The 16896-nt window shown below is 29.8% G+C and overlaps 1 protein-coding gene across 1 annotated transcript in view; it reads left to right on the plus strand.

Annotated features, from left to right (window-relative positions):
• LOC118188989 (IDLSRF-like peptide) overlaps positions 1-16397 on the plus strand; it is a 325674-nt gene extending 309277 nt beyond the window's left edge. Inside the window, exons 3-4 of the mRNA XM_085823952.1 lie at positions 6895-7047; positions 12132-16397. Of these exons, the coding sequence (XP_085680078.1) occupies positions 6895-7047; positions 12132-12325 (347 nt within the window). The 3' untranslated portion in view covers positions 12326-16397. The remainder of the gene's footprint in view (positions 1-6894; positions 7048-12131) is intronic.
• The last annotated feature ends 499 nt before the right edge of the window (positions 16398-16896 follow it).

Here is a 16896-nt window from a genome sequence, read left to right on the forward strand (position 1 = left end):
TAAACATGACTCAATCTTTCGATGAAGTAGTAATTTCAGAATTCTTTTGGTAAGCTAATTATGAAATTAGGTGAAATAGAAGTTGTGAAGAAACTGAATACGACTTTCAATCGTTTCAAAAAAAAACCAATTTTCTCTAGTTTTTCTGAAATAACAGAATACAATAGAATTTGCAGCGTTACAGGAACTTAATCAGCATTACAGGAACATGGCACCAGTCGAAGAATATTTTCAATAATGAAATGATGAAGAAATCTCTGAAAAAAAAGAGGTGGGCAGCTGAATCAACCTTAAAATCTTTAAAGCTGCAAAATTAATAATGAATGAAACTGGAGCAAATTATTCGATGCAATTAAAAGTAACAAAGAAGTTTATAGAAGTTTTATAAACTTTATAGAGCAAAGTTTATAGAAGGTTCACACAACTAATAAATTCTTAATATTAGAATATGTTCAGATCAGTTATAAAAAAAACTTTCGCTTGCTTCACCGTTGTTTGTTGTTAACAGCATTTATCTAGGTCTTCCAATCATAGTATTTATCCTAGCATGTCTGCTTCTCTGTTGCGAGTATTTTCTCAAAATTTTGTATGAGCTACAGTTATTATAGCAAGCCTCTTTCTCCCTCTACCTGTATCTCTCTTCCCGCCGTAGAAGCAAATACAAATGTATATTTTATTCACAAAATTTAATTACCTCCAGTTTTCTTTTAACATTTTTCATAAACATGTGTCACTTTCTTAAGAGTAAATATCTATGAGTAATTCATATAAATATCGGAAGAAAGTTTCTAGTAGACAGCTATCATTAAAAATTCAGTAAAGTATGCGTTATTCTCGTGAGGATCCTGTTATCATGGAAAGACATAATTTCATCTTTCTGCATAAACCTCATTTCGATTTAGTGAAATTAGAAGCTTAGCGGTAACGATTTATCATACACAAACTTGGCATTAATGAGAAATTTAAATGAGAGTAAATCATTACATTTTCTAATTATCATCGCTGCTATGATTATGATAAGCCCTAACTTTACCGTTGTTTCCAAAATCATGAACGAAGGCAGTTCCAATCTGTAGGGAATTGTACAAGGTAGTGGGCTGGAATAGAATTAAGAATTAATGATTCTTTATAGAAGAGACAGCGGACGTAAAATCAGTTTAAAAGAAGTTTTTCGACAAAAAATATTACCATCGTTAATATAATAATTGTTCTGTTCTCCATAATGTTGCGAGCTCAAAAAAATGTTGATTTTTAGAAGATTTGATTATTGAGAATAGTTGACGGAAAGAAACTTTTAAGAGCTGTGATTATACAGAAGATGTTTACACATTTTAAAAATGATTTCATAAAGAATTAAAAAAAGCAAATATTCTGGAATAAACATTTATAGCAACACCGTACTAAAAATATCGTTTGCTACATCTAAATGTATTTTTCTTTCGAAATGTCGCATGTAAACAACAAGCTGTGGATTGAAAGACAAATTTTTGCGCTTTCCGAACAGAAATATGCTTATTCTATAATTCAGAAACGTTGTAAAATGCACGGTATTAAAATTTCTGCGCGCGAAATAAGCACCGCTATTAATCGGAAAGTGAAAAAATTCTCAACCATTACTTTTACATGGAAATGCACGGTATCCAAATGTATACCCGAAAATGGTAAGTAAAAAGTTTAAAAAGAGTTTTAAGTTTTAAAGTAAGTAAAGTCAAATCGTTGGTAACAAGAAAAAAAATCTACCCACGAAGAAATCAAGTCTTTAAATACATCAGTGTAGCAAAAATAAATATTAGATCAGGATGTGCAACTTAAGAAACTAAAAATCTCATTGTATACCAACTTTTGCCAAAGCGTACGGCTCAAAGCAAAATAATTTATATAACCCTGTATTAGAACTGTTTAGAGGGAGATAACTAGAAATACATTGTGATCCTTGATGAAAGATGGATTTAATTCAATGACAGCAACAAATAAAGTAGATTATCGTCGACAAGAAAGAGGAAAAAAACTGTATACAGCTGGTTCCGTGAATGCAAATAAATTTTCAACGAGAGATTTATCATTGTCGCAAAATTTTCTTGCAAAAGGAAATTAAAAATAAGAAGAGGAAGGAACTAAAATGAACTCAACGTATTATCGAGACCAAATTTTACGACCGATATTTACAGAGAAATTCCATTTTTTAATTCCAATGAAACTTCTTCAGAACAAATGTAAATGGCAGCTTCCAATAAACGTGGCACTTAATATTTTTATATATACAACTTGTATGTAGCAGTTCTCTGAATTCATTTGTTCTATGGATTTGGTATCAAACAAATGTATAATATGATTTCTAAATATCTTTTCTTTCGGATAGTGGCCGATAAAGCGGTTACTGAATGTTATTGTTATTGCAAATGTTAGTGCGCTAATTATATCTATTTATTTCTTATCTAACTAGTAAACATCTAGAATACATATTTGGCGACTACATCTTCAAACTGAAAAAAAAGTTAATGTAAAATTAAAAATTAGGCAAAACAGCAACCTTAGTTTGGCGAAGATTTTAAGTAATATTGATTTCAAGAGAATCAGACATAGGTTCTTCTTCTCCACAAGCAAAATCTTTTCGAATCTTTTCTGAAGAGATGCGAGGCTTCAGAATCTTTTTATTTTATTTTATTTAACTCAGTTATTAGAAAATCGAGGTGCATTTTCTCTTACAATGAAATATAAAACCCTCAAGAAATTTTCATGTTGCCATCAAAACAGACATTTCTCTATTAGAAATAACCATAACAACCTCTACATCCTTTCATTCCATCCAGAAGGATTCCATCCAGAAGGACCGATAGAAATCGGTTAGAAAATTGCTCGAATTCTTTCCAAACTCAGCTTTCAAGTCACTCATCACGAAAGTCCATTTTCGATTCTTAAATATTCCATCTGCGGTTTTAGTTCTTGGGGAATTCATAGAATATCTTATCAGTAAAATTCGGCGTGTATTGTCCAGAATCAAAGAGCGTTAGAATTTCGCATACAGGAATACAAATATTATATATGAAAAGGAGAAATTTAGGAAATTTTCTATAGCTATTCGTAGCTAGGCACTTAATAACTTAATAAGATTTTTGACTTCGGTTCCGCGAAAATTATCCACAAACCTTCTTGGGTTAATGAATTGGGTTTTTTAAAAAACATTTCGCTTTCACAAATATTTTCTCTCTTAGTGATATTAATTCTAATCCAGTTCTTCCTAACGCTTTCAGTTTTCTAATATTTTAGCTTTTCACGTTTTATTATTGTTTCCTTCCAGAGGCGGATGTTAATTCTGCTCCGCTTATTGCTTTTTATATAAAATGTTTGTCGCTGATCCTGTTTTTGAAGAAATGTTTTACTCTTTCAAGAAAGTAAACTGATCTTCCACGAAATCGATAGCTTTTGGTTCAAAATCTATGCCCAACTAAGATTATTTTTTTACTTAATTTTAAAGATAACGTTCTTTACTGACTATTAAGAAAACGTCAAAACTCCCCACAATCGCGCAGACGAAATCTTTTATATTCAGTTTTCGGACACCTTGTGCTTTTCAGCTTTATTGGAAATTATCTGTTATTATATATTAGCGAAATGATTTTATTTTTCTCTCACGTATACTATTGATCATCTATTTTAAAAATATGCTTGTTTTGAAAAACGTAATTCAAAAAGCTTTTGGTAAAAGAAAAAATCGCTTATTCAAAAAATTCTGAACGTGAACTCACATAAATACTCAAACACTTTGGAAAAGGGTTTATATTTCATAACAAAGAAAGAAAAATAGACATCAAGTAATTCGTTAAGCTAAATTTACATTTTTCATGCGCACTTTTTGTTAGATTTATCCAGTTTTTTCATGTAAGAATAGTCCATTTTGTTCCATTCCTCCTTAAGAATTGTTTTAGCAGTTGTTTTAAAGAAATGCTGTGTTCCATTACTCTTTCTTTCAGCTCACTCCATACGCGCTCGAAAAGATTTAAATCCAAAGATTATGGAGGAATTTGGGTAACTTCAGAAAATTGTGTGACAAACTTGAATGTATTTTGAATTCCAATATTTCTTTAAGTTGCTTTCGTGTTTTCATTAAGAATATTTATACTAATCCACATCATTGTCTATATAACATAAAGTTCTCATCCCAGAATCAGCGAAACATACCCAAACCATTGAGTTTCCAATTTCATTCTTAACACTAGGCAACTGGTTTTCTGAGTTGGATTCAATTCTTCATTTGACTTTCACCTCGCAACATTCGTTCATCTTACACAAATGTCTTAAATTTTGACTCATTTGCAAATATAATGTTGTTTAAAAAGGTTTACTACTTCTGGTAGGATCTCTAACATAAGAGGGACATGATTAAATAATCATATGAATCTTAACTCTCAACTGCGCTTAATCTGCTATGCACTTACCTTTATACATGCGGCTAATGCTAGTTTTCTAATCACACTATTTTGCACAGTTCTTTGATGTTCAGTACCTGGGAAATTTGAACTTATCACGAACAGAAATGAATTGAACTAAAGATAATAAAAGTCAGAACGCTGGAAACATGACTTTGATCACTAACATACTTGTTCACCCAGAATATCCTTGAGAAGCATGTAGCTCTTGAAACTTAGGTGGTCATGGTTCTGTAGCCGGTATGTTAATACGTCGGTAGATAAGCAGCCCCATTTCGCTGTGCAAAAAAAACTGAACAACAAAATTAATTAAAAATTTCAGATGAATGTTATGATTCGCACAGTAATGTTTCTTATTCCTTCATTTTATATTTCATGCTTAAATACATTTCTTCCAACACTTTATTAAATTTTAGTTAATAACTATTTTTGATATAAAAATCCAGGCTCTTCAAACAATTTCATTTTTAACAGTATGAACAATTTTATTTGGACCTTTAAGAGTACAAAAATATATGCTATCTATTTTGAACGTTCTACTTCTTAATATTTTTATGAAATACTTTAGAATATCATTCTGATGTTACAATTCTGGCAAAGCATAACTTTGTTTCGTTTATTTACGTGACTCGCGATTTTTTTAATATTCTGCAAAAATCATTTGAATTAAAATTCTTTTTACACATAAGCATATAGAATAAGAACTCTTTACACATAGACAAATAGCTGTGGAAGTGAATTAATAAATAGTAACTTAATAATAACTTCCGTTAAATTTCCATCTGGATTACAATAATTTCTTTCATGGCGTTAATTATCCTGATGTACCTGTTTTAAGAAAAAGCCTTTAAAATAAAGCATCAAGCTTATAACAGCTTGTTAAGTGTATCTTTGCTACTTCTAAATGAGTGTTTTGATAATTTGTTCCAAAATGCATGTATACTTGCTAGTAATGTACAATATTTTCTGAAAATGAGGTGTACAATACAATTACTAAAACAAATTATGATTTCAAACGTCTCATTTTCGTATTCGGTAGAATAAGACTTCCATTTTAATAACATGTATCTGTTGCTCTATGGGGAAATTCATTTACTATATTAGAAGAATGCTTTCGTATGAATTTTTTATATGTTTACGCAGGCTGAAATGCCATTTTTCTGTCTCTCTCTTTTTTTTTACAGCATTTACTTAGAGAATATGTTATCTAATGTGTATCCTTATGTTCTTCCTTTTGCTTTAATTACTTACATTACATCACATAGAAGCAAATACTGAAGTAAATTGCTTAAAAACCCACATATATTGCTTATGAAGCAGATATTGTCAATAAATAAATTCTGAAATTTTATGCACAGACATTTTAATTACGATAAATGTTTTTTTATGACGTTTTTCCCTTAGAAGTTACTTTTTTGTTTGTTTTGTTTTGTTTATTAGCACAAAGGAACAGCTTTTTTAAAGGGAGAGAGAGAAACTCATCTTCTTCTCTTTTTAAAATGCATAACAGAAACTCTCAATGCAGTTTCAGCTTTTTTATTCAAAACATTGCAAAAGTTTTTTAAGCAAGAACAACGTAAATTCAACGTTGTCTTCCCCGAGGTTCGAACCACTGATCATCCTACAGCTAGCTGCACATACTAACCACTTATACCAGAATCTCAAGCACAGGGGGGAATGCGTTAATTTTTATATTACCTACGTTTCGGAAATTCACTCCTACACTCACGTTAGCTTCACAGAAAAGTTCTACGACTTTTAAACAAATTCCGCTTTTCTTTAAAAAGCCAAAAATATTTTGCCTAATTTTAAATTTATTTGTTATAAATAACTAGTAAGCTCCGGATTCTCTAATGAATCGAATAAGCGAACGCGAGAATCTCGTTAAAGTATGAATTGCACAAGAATGAGAACACGAGGTTTAAAAAGCAAAAAGTAATAAAATTTTTAAGTGTATATACGTTTTTTATTAAGTTTGATAAACTCTGAAAATTAAATTACATTCATTAAATACTCATTGAAAATAATGTATGAATTATTAATCTCATTTATGAACGTTTATAAAAAATTCGTTTCGTAAACAGTTTAATATAATTTATGAAAGATTTATTTGTACTTATTTGATCATGTTTGGTTATTAAATCCCTTTACAATTTAGAACTTGAACTATAAATCATTTGGGAGGAAAAGGTTGTTCAACAGAGAAAAAATTTCTAGTACTTAACAAAAAGTAATCTCAGTTTTATTGGGCGTTATTCCAGAATCGAGTACTTCTTGAATTAAAAACCACCAAAAGGGCGATAAAAGGCGAAACGAGGCTAATTTTATTTACTTCGAAATACTGCGGTATTATGGCAACCTTTCTTGAGTGCGTCCACGCTATACACATATTTTTCACCTCCGATTTTTCTAATATAATATTTGTTTCGTAGTTTTCTATTATTGTATGTCTTATGTTTTCTTTCAGCCAAAAGACCACCAGTAGAAGAGACAGCAAACTTCTTGCAAGCTTTGTTATCTAACCATGGCCCCAACTACTTGGAAAAGCTTTTTGGAACTAAAGCTCGTGATGCTCTCGCTCCATTAGGAGGCGTGTCAAAAGTAGCTGTAGCTCTGTCAGGTAAAGAGTTTCTTACTTTAACTATCAGAGTGCGTCAGGCTACTATCATGTAACTGTTATAGTATGTTAAATATTATTTTAAATATATTTGCGTAGATCTTTTACTAAATATTCAAACACAGAATTCAAATTGTTTTCTTAAGTGCAATGTTTTCTCTTTTTTAAGCCGCGTTCGTTGCAAAAAAAATCAGCAAAATATTCCTTGTAATAGAATATTGTTATGAATTTTGTATAAATGTAAATAATTTTAGTGAAATTATATGTTAACTGTAACTGTTGTATAATGTAATACAAAACGGCTTCAGAGTGTGAAGCATCGCCGGAAAAACAGAGTTGCAGGGGTAAGTCCATTTAAATTTGAGGTATATAAATGGCTAGTGCCAAAGTTGCGATGGATATGGCGACAATTTTTTTCGTCAGATTCTGCGAGAAATCCCCAAAAAACACCAAGCTTGAGGACTCCGATTTCTGTATAAATGTAACTGGTCCGATGTCTTTGTAACAGTAAATGTATCCGACCCTGTATAATTGTAGCTATGTAAGACCTTCCAGCAACTTCGAGAAACCGAAAATATTGGAAATTTCCCCGGTGGACGGGGGAAAACAATATAAGACCAGAGAGAGAATCAGTTTTCAGTTTAGTTCAGAGTTGAGTTCACAGTTGAACTCAGAATATTGAAATATCACTGCACGAGGTTTCGCATTTGAGGTTTTTTTTCGTTGTCTTGTGCTAAACGTTCTTAGTAGTTTGAAGTTTTAACTACTGATTGTGCTGAGAAAAGCTGTACAAGAGCTTTTGTGTTAAGAGTTCTAGAACTGTAAAGTGTTTTTGGAAAATTGAATTTCCTCAAGCCTGAGATCGATTCTGTGTGCATTCAATCCATTACGAACCCATAACACATAACAATAGTTTTTTTTTTCAAAACGTGTTAATCAATAACTCACGTAATAATAATTTGCATACTCCAGAATTCTGTACAGATGTTCCGGTAGACAATATTTCTAGTCATATTTTTTCTTATACACAAAAATGAGTCACAAACGTCATGTTCTGCAGTTTCAAATTTTTACTTGTTAAGCAAAACATACATACTAACAGTTCCATATCTGAAGTCAACATAGCAAGACACTACAAATTAACGAATTCTGTTAGAAATTTAATTATTCATCTTTTTTAAATGATGATAAAAGTATTCGAAATATACAAAACATCCTTGATATGAAGCACTCAATTGTATTTGCTTTTATAAAACTACTGAATTCGGGTGTAATTGTTGAAAACGCTCTGAAGTCTAGACCCCTCATTCCTCGAAAAATCAAACAAAATACAAAAATTAGCGCTGTAAAATTTGCAACGGTCTAAGAAGAAAGGTTTACAATAAAAGATAATTCTGAAGCTTAGTTAAGAGCACAGGGATGCAATGGCCGATCAAAAAGTAAAAAAATCCTCTGTCAACAAGTAAACAAAGAAAAAAATCATCGCATTCACAATACCGATATTAAGCTAAAATACATCAAATTAGAGTAATCTTCTATTTGCGGGAAAGTCAAAATTTAATATATTTGAGCCCAATGGACGAACTGTTGTGTGTCAAAAGACCAAGTGTATAATAACCCTATTACTACTCTTAAGCACTGATATACAGGTGTAATGGTTTAGGCATGTTTCATTGAGTCTGGGTGTGTAAATTAGATTGCACAGAAAATAATATGAGCAACACCTAACACTATGTCAAGAATTGTAAAGATATGCACTTTTTAAATAATTTGAGATTTTTCTCTTGATTTTTACATCTCGGAACTGCGAAGAAAGAGATACTTTAAGTAATAAAGCTAAAAGATCAAAATTTGTATTAGCAGAAGTGAGTGCAAGAGCAAAATAATGACCTGTGATGTTCAAAGAGAACATAAAAAGCTTTAAAAAAATCCTCTGGTGCAAACGCTAAAATTTGATTTACTTCTTTGTACGAAGTAAGGGAAATATTGTAATCACGAAAAATTTCGGGTATTATATTTCAACAAAAATATCCATTCTGATTCGTGACTTCATATAGACGATTTTTTTAGTAACGTCCGTACATAAGGACAGAACAAAGGACTGTTTTTTTTCCAAAACGGTTTGTAAGATGTTGTAAGATGTATTTAACATGGATTCAAAAGGGATTTTTTTTCCGTGACAGCTGTACGTATGTACCTCGCATAAGTCAAAATGATTAGCGGTAGAACATTGAAATTTTGTATATGGGACTGTTTGAACATCTAAAATATTCATCTCTTTTGTTAATGCGATCGGCAGTAACTAATGTATATATATATATATTTATAGAGAGAGAGATACACACCCACCCACTTACCTGACTTAACGTTCTTACTCTTTTCGCAATCGTAGTCGAAAGGGTGAAAATTTTCATGTTTTGCAACTTCAGATTTTTAAAGAAATTAAGTTTTGAACAAATGTGACCTTTAAAGTGGTCTTCCGATTCCTATACTTTTGTTTGGCAAAGTAATATACTCGCTATGGAAAAAAAAATAAAACTATAAGATGTTTGACTCCCATACGAAAATAATTGACCATGATATGTACCTTCAAAATTTGTAATTTTTGATGCCATTTTAGCTTACCTTGAGTGATCAGCTTATTAATTTAAAATAATTCGAGGAAATAAGTTTAAATGAAGTACAGCAAAAACTGTGTATAGTTTAATAGGCCGTACAAAGTCAAGTTCTGTCCACATCAGATTTTTTACTTAGTATTGAAGCCAAGTTCCTAACAATCCAAGATTTTCAAAAGAGTTTTCTTCTCGGCAACTGCACAGCAAATACTATAATATCGCAAGCGTGTAAAGGATCTAGTTCGAGAGCACTGCAAATCGTATTACCGCCGTACGCATCCCGTTACTTCGGAAGGTGATAAAATTAGAGCTAAGTGGAAAGCTGTCCAACGTCGTAAGTTCTCTTAACAACGGATATTGCCGCACGTTAAATGGAATAAAATAGATCTAGAAGAGCGTGAAAACGAAGAAATTTGTCGCCTCGTAAGAGCCGTCAAAATAAAATTATGGGGCAAGAATTGAATTTGCCGCGGCGCTAATGCAATCAGTTGCTTCCCTGCAAATGCCAGTTTTTGATGCATGAAAGACGGTGATGTAATTAATGAACTTCGCTTTTGATAATTTTTAAGGTAAAAGTAAGCTTTCCGTAATTCTTTTACTGTTTTATATTCAGTTTGGCAATTATTATTTAGTATTTAATGCAAAATAATCTAAGACATATAATAAAACAGAATAAAAAAATTTGATGTGGACATTACATGTACGGCCTAATAAATTATGCACATTTTTACTGCATTTCATTAAATTTTATTTCCTCAAATCATTCTAACTTAATTAAGCGATTCCTTCAGGCAAGTGGGAAATGGTATCAAAAATTACAAATTTAGAAATTAAATATTCCGGTGTATTTTTATCAAACAGAAGTCAAACTTCTTATAATTTTATTTTTTCATAATGAGTATAAACTTTTGAATTACGTTCCGTAATTTGACCAAGATTAATTTTATTTTTTTTAATTTGATGTTATCAAAACATGAATATTTTGTTTATTTAAAATCTTTCTGTAACTGGAAGTATATGACTTTAACCAACGATTACGAAAATAAAGACCAGGTACAGATTTGTAAGCCGGTTAAGGAGATAGTATATATATGTGTGTATATGTACGTTTGGTACTGTCGATTGCAATGAAAAAACGGAGGAGCACAAATGGAGATTATACCAGTCGCATACACAAAATGCCAGCGTTGTACGGCGAACCGTTTATGAGTATGCGAGATGCATACATACATACGTATCTACAAATATCGCGAAAAAAAATCCCACTTGAATCCATTTTAAATCAATTTTACAGTCTTTTTGGAAACAAAAGCATCCTTTGTTCTTTCCGTACAAATGTCAAACCAAAAAATCGTTCAAATGAATACGAGAACGGTCTAAATGGATATATCCATTGAAATATGACACCCGAAATTGTTCACGATTAAAATACTTCCTTTACTTCGTACAACGAAATAAAAAGGTTTTTATGCAATAAGCTCTAATTTAAAGTGTCTTTGAATGCACTGAAAGGAGAAAAATAATTTATAATATACTTTATAATCGGAATAATAAATTAAATAATTCTGTTGACAGAATTCACCTACAATTTTATACCGCAAATAATAAAAGTGTGGGTGACCATGATAAATTTAAAAGGTAATTACAATGGAATTAAATTAATAAATTTGTTATTTAGACATTTTATGCTTTTATTATTCGAGGTATAAGATAGTATATAAAACTGTGTTTTATTTCCGGTTTTTTAGTCTCAATTACACGTTATAAATAAAAAAAAGTTTATAAAACATGAATACCGCCTACTCGTCATTAAGTGCGCCAAAACGCCAAACTTCATTAGCAAGTGCACTAAGATGGTAAAATGAAAAGCAGTTTTTTCACGAGAAATGCTTTTTCAAAAACAAATGTAGAAAATCGCTAAATTATTATTTTTTTATCATTCTTCTTTGAAAAGAGGACGAAAAGTTTGTTTTAGAATCTGTGGGAATTTCAAAACTCTGTATCCGTTACATTTTTATATGTTTAAATTTTAAAACCATAAGCGTCAAATAGTGTAAAATATTGGGAAATTTTCAAACATTTCGCCAGAAATTTAGAAATTAAGTTACAATCGTAGTTTGAAAAATGTTTCTTTCTATTTGATGGTTCATGTAGTGAAATTCTAACATGCTTACTTTGTTAGTTAAATGAAGGCATGGGCGAAGAATTAGTTAAACATTTAATTAAAAAATCTAAATCGAACTTTGAAAAAAACACTTCACCGCATAGCATTGTCTCTGATTAACAATACATGTACACAATTTGAACTCGATGGTTTAGCAAGAGGTAGGTTAAAAACAGATGATAAAATTCCACTCGCAATGAAACACCTTGAATGAATTAACTAAAGTCTTATAAACATATTTTTAATTTTAGTATCTTGTAATAAAATAAATTATGAATTAATTCTGAATTTTCTGTTTTTCTTTACAGAGAGTGAAACTCTAGATGACTTTGGAAAAGCGCTTCATTTGATGAGATCTGATCTGGAGCATTTAAGAAACGTTTTCATGGCGGTGGAAACAGGAGACATGAGCCTTTTGAAATCGTTGGGAATCCGAGATTCTGAATTGGCCGATGTGAAATTCTTCCTCGACAAGCTCGTTAGCACTGGATTTATGGACTAAATTATCTCACGAATTCACAAAAATCAAAAAATAAATTAAAAGAAGAAAAAAACTGACGGTACAGTTGCATCGAAATTGAATGAAATCTTAACTTCCTTCTTTTGTGTACGATTATTTTCACTATCGTCTGCTGTTATGTAGCATTTTCAATTTACGATTAATCGATATATGTATGGGAGTAAACTGTAAACAAATAAATAGAAAAGAATAAAATATTTAAAATATTAACTTGTCTAAAAATTTATTGTAATTAAAATAATGAAAACTTTTAAATTTATTCTTCTTTATAGTATTATTTTTTTTACATTCTAAACATTAAATTGCTTGCATTATTTTTGTCTATTCTAAATAATAAATCAATTATTATATAAACTGCTGATAATTTAATAATTTGCTAATTATAATATTTAATCAAAAATCACTGTAATGAAAACTTTTTAAACTACTCTGTTTTATATTATTTTTAACATTCTAGAGATTAAACTGATGGCATTATTTTTGCATATTTTAATGTATCAATCAATCATCAAATAATCATTTGATCAATTCTAAATAGTCTCTTTACTATTTACGTATTTATTCGATCAGATGAATTAATTTTAATCAATATATCTTGATATCAAGTATTTAATTAACGTTCTAAATGCACGAAATTATAATAAATAAAATTTTAAAAATGTGTTAAAACATCTACTATCTCATCTCAGTATTGTAAAATGCTACATAACACAACGTAGTGCATGTGTGTATAAATATGTTTATAAATATAACTATACACACATATAATATAAGTATGAACCTCTCCTTAAAGAGGTGAAGGCACATCGTAATACAAAACCTTTCAAACCTTGCCCCAGTATACATGTGTATAAGTTGTGAATCCTTTTTTTCCAATAAAATAGCAATCTTATTGTTAGTTGAACTTTTGAAACAGTGAAGTATTCTCATAGGCATGTGCGAATACTCGAAACACATCGAGTTTGTAAAGATAACATATCGTTTTAAAATGTGATGATATTCTTGATATATTTTTTGAAAAAAGCTTACGTTTAAACCCGTCTGATAAAGCACAGGAATGATACATATCATCTATTATACAATTAGCGCCCGAGGGGACAATTGCTAGGGTTATCAAAAACGCTAATTCATTTATTTCTAGATTTCTATTTTTACATCGAAAGGAAGATTTGAAAATTATTTTAGATACAAACAAAGCAAAAGCATTATCATTTACAATATTACTATTAATACCTTAAACGACCAGTGATTTTAGGAAAAAATATTTATTCTTCACTACTACTTAAATTAATAATTATCGAAACCTTGCTCGTTGATGACAATAAACAAATATTTGCTTTCCGCATATTCACATAAAACATATCACATAAATATTATCATTACATTTATGAAGCTTAAGTTTAACTTTGGTGACCCTAGTGAAAACAAAAGTTAATTGCCATGTTTTATAGACTTTTCTATGACTGCTTACGCACAAAACTCGTAATGGTGTAACTGCTGATTTTATGCAACGGCAAGAAGTTGCAATAAAACTAGCATTTACCTACTGTGTGTACAGGTATATTTGTGAGAAGAGCTATAAATGTATAAATACAAGTGTATGTATCTATCTATCTATCCATGAGAGGAAATAATAGCTAGTACTCTGCGTAATATATGGTTTTGTAAGATTTTCTTCCTACATACTTCTGCACCTGCTAGTTAACTAATACATCACAAAAAAAAAAAAAAAAAAAAAGGAATACTAACTTTAACCTCCTGTATTAAATTATAAAAAAGGCGAGTTTTCTAAATTTTGATTTCTGCATTGAGGGGTTATTTATTACTATTATAGTAAAATTAATCAAGAAGAATAAGTAATTACATTTATAATAATTAGATAAGCATAGTGAAAAAATATTTATCTAATATAAATTTTTATGGAATTTCTAATAACAAGTGTATCGCGATGAAACAGTTCAACACCAAAATAACTTTTCATAAAACTGTAATCAAAGAACAATAATATAATAAAATTTCCGGAAATTTGGTATTGTATTCTGGTACTTATTGAACACAATTAAATTTAATTTAAAAGGGAAAATGAGTTATCTTTTTAAAATTCAATTTAAAAACTCTATAAAAGTTTCATAAAATTCTGAACAATGGAAATTTTTACTTATCATAAAAGAGGCCAGCGAATTTTCTAGATACACTGGCTTCTCAAAAAACACTTAGACAATTTTATGTTATCACTTTTGCAAACATTCGTTGCATCGTACGTTTAGATTATCTTAACAAAGTATTTATTAAGAAATTTCTTCTAACAGAATGGAGGTAATTATCATCATAGAATTAAAAATGAAATATTCGCAAATAGAACAATAAAATAATATCAAAACAATTGGAACAAAAGTGAAACGCTAAGTACTACAACAAAAAACATGAAAAATTAATATGAAAAACGAGAACAAAATAAAACGGAAAATAAATAAAAGAAAAAAGTAAAACCAAAGACAATAAAACAAAAATAAAGCTGTAGAATTCACGAAATGTTAATGAAGCTCATAAATATTATTTCAAAGTACAAATAGTCAATTAAAATATTATTTCAAATATTTTAACGATAATATATTTACCAAATTATAAATCATAATCCGTTACGAGAATGTGTAATATATTAATGTGGATTAAGAAATAAGTGTCAGCAGTTAACAGATGTGTGCATACTAAAACATTAAAAAGTTCGCAAGAGAATTCGTAGAAGAGGTATGCTGCAAGAAAATCTTCTGTCTTGTCAGTAAGTCTAAATGTAGTTAAGCAATATTTTTGTTAGCATGAGGAAAGATTTGAATGAAAACCTTATATATAAACATTATATAGATATATAAATCCCTTTTTAAGTCCATCCAAAATTTTAGACTAGTTTTGCCTTTACATTACTGTGTTTTTAATATGTCTATAAATAACTCTTTGTCCATACTATAAAAATTCAGATGGCTTTTGCTTCAGCCTGTACAGAAGCGTTGCGAGCAATTATATTTTCGCAAACCTGATACATAAGATGTACATTACTAATGGTATATATATTTTTTAGATAAGCTTATTATGCTTGTGCTTATGTGTAAAAGGAAAGTGTTTCATGACACCAGGAAAAGAAAATCCGAGTTAATGCGCCATAAACCAACAGTTGTAAAATTACCACTAGAAGCTCTACGAAACTTAATCGTAACTGCATAAAGATGATTTTACTTTTATTTCGTAACAAAGGCAAATTTTCTTCGCATGATCTTAATAATAGTAATACTTTAATTTTTTTCAGAACTAAGTTAATTTGAATAAAAGTAAATATGGCAAATTTTTATCTTAGGTGAGTTGTTAAATTAAGAATATAATTTTCGTGATTTATTATGCCAAACAGGCTTAAAATGCAAAAAAACAAAATCTTAGAAAAATTAGTCAAAACCTTAATACAACTGCACTGGGATATTTTTACTAAAAATTACATTTTTGTAAATACCGAATCAAAATTGTTACACATTATTTAATGTCAAAAGCAGAACAATTTTTGTTTTTGTACTCATTATATCTTAAACGAAAATTAATTTAGCCTTAAATAGCAAATAATAATAATTTTTATATTCATAAACTACATTTTCTTTAACTATTGTTATATCTTGCCAAAAGGAAACAATCTTAAAAGTGTGCATCTAATGTGGTTATTGATGCTCTATTACAATGTGAATAATTTCGATATTCGCACATCCCTGGAGGAAACTTTTACATAAATATTACATTCACATAACATAGTTTTTACTTTTAGTCACAATGTTAGTTACAGTAGTGTTTGCACGCAACCAGATATAAATGTAATGTGTAAATATATAAAGATATCAGAAGATATTGATTATCAAGAAAATTCTGTTGATGTGGTTTACAGTTATATTGATCGATAAATAAAAATATTATTATACAGAAGAATATATAACTGTTCTTCTTGCTTTTACAGGCCTTTTAAATGTGAGAGTGATTCACCAAAACAAAATGTAATAAAGAGTTTTATCTGTTGCAAGTACTGAAGCTTTTTAATTGTATAGCATTCAAACACCATACTAATATTAAAATAACTCATCACCACCTTTCACTGTACATAAATATCTAAGTTCATAAATATCCAGTACCACTGCAGCATTTACATTATGAAGGTATTACATTATTGACCTTAAGGTGGTATTGCATCATTGATTTTATAAAAGGTAAGTTTACGTACACATACAGAAACTAAATACTACTGAGAAATTTATGGACCATACAGTGTCAAAATAGAAAAAATTTTGAGTAAAATTTTCTGATGTCTCTGAAATAATTTTAAGTCTGTAGAAGCCTCTGAATATAACAAAAGCATATAGTCTGTCCACCACGATAAAAGACTAGGCACCGTCTATATCGTATGATTTTGAACAGTCCCAAAATCTTATTTTAGTAAACAAGAACTAACGACGCATATTTTAAAATACTACTTGAATTTAGATTCACTCAGTTGCAAACTTGGATAGGTTCCCTACGTCTCTCCC

This window comes from Stegodyphus dumicola, chromosome 9, assembly GCF_044657685.1.
Source record: "Stegodyphus dumicola isolate Sdum_Otavi_A_Nest chromosome 9, ASM4465768v1".
NCBI classification, from domain to species: Eukaryota; Metazoa; Arthropoda; class Arachnida; order Araneae; family Eresidae; genus Stegodyphus; species Stegodyphus dumicola.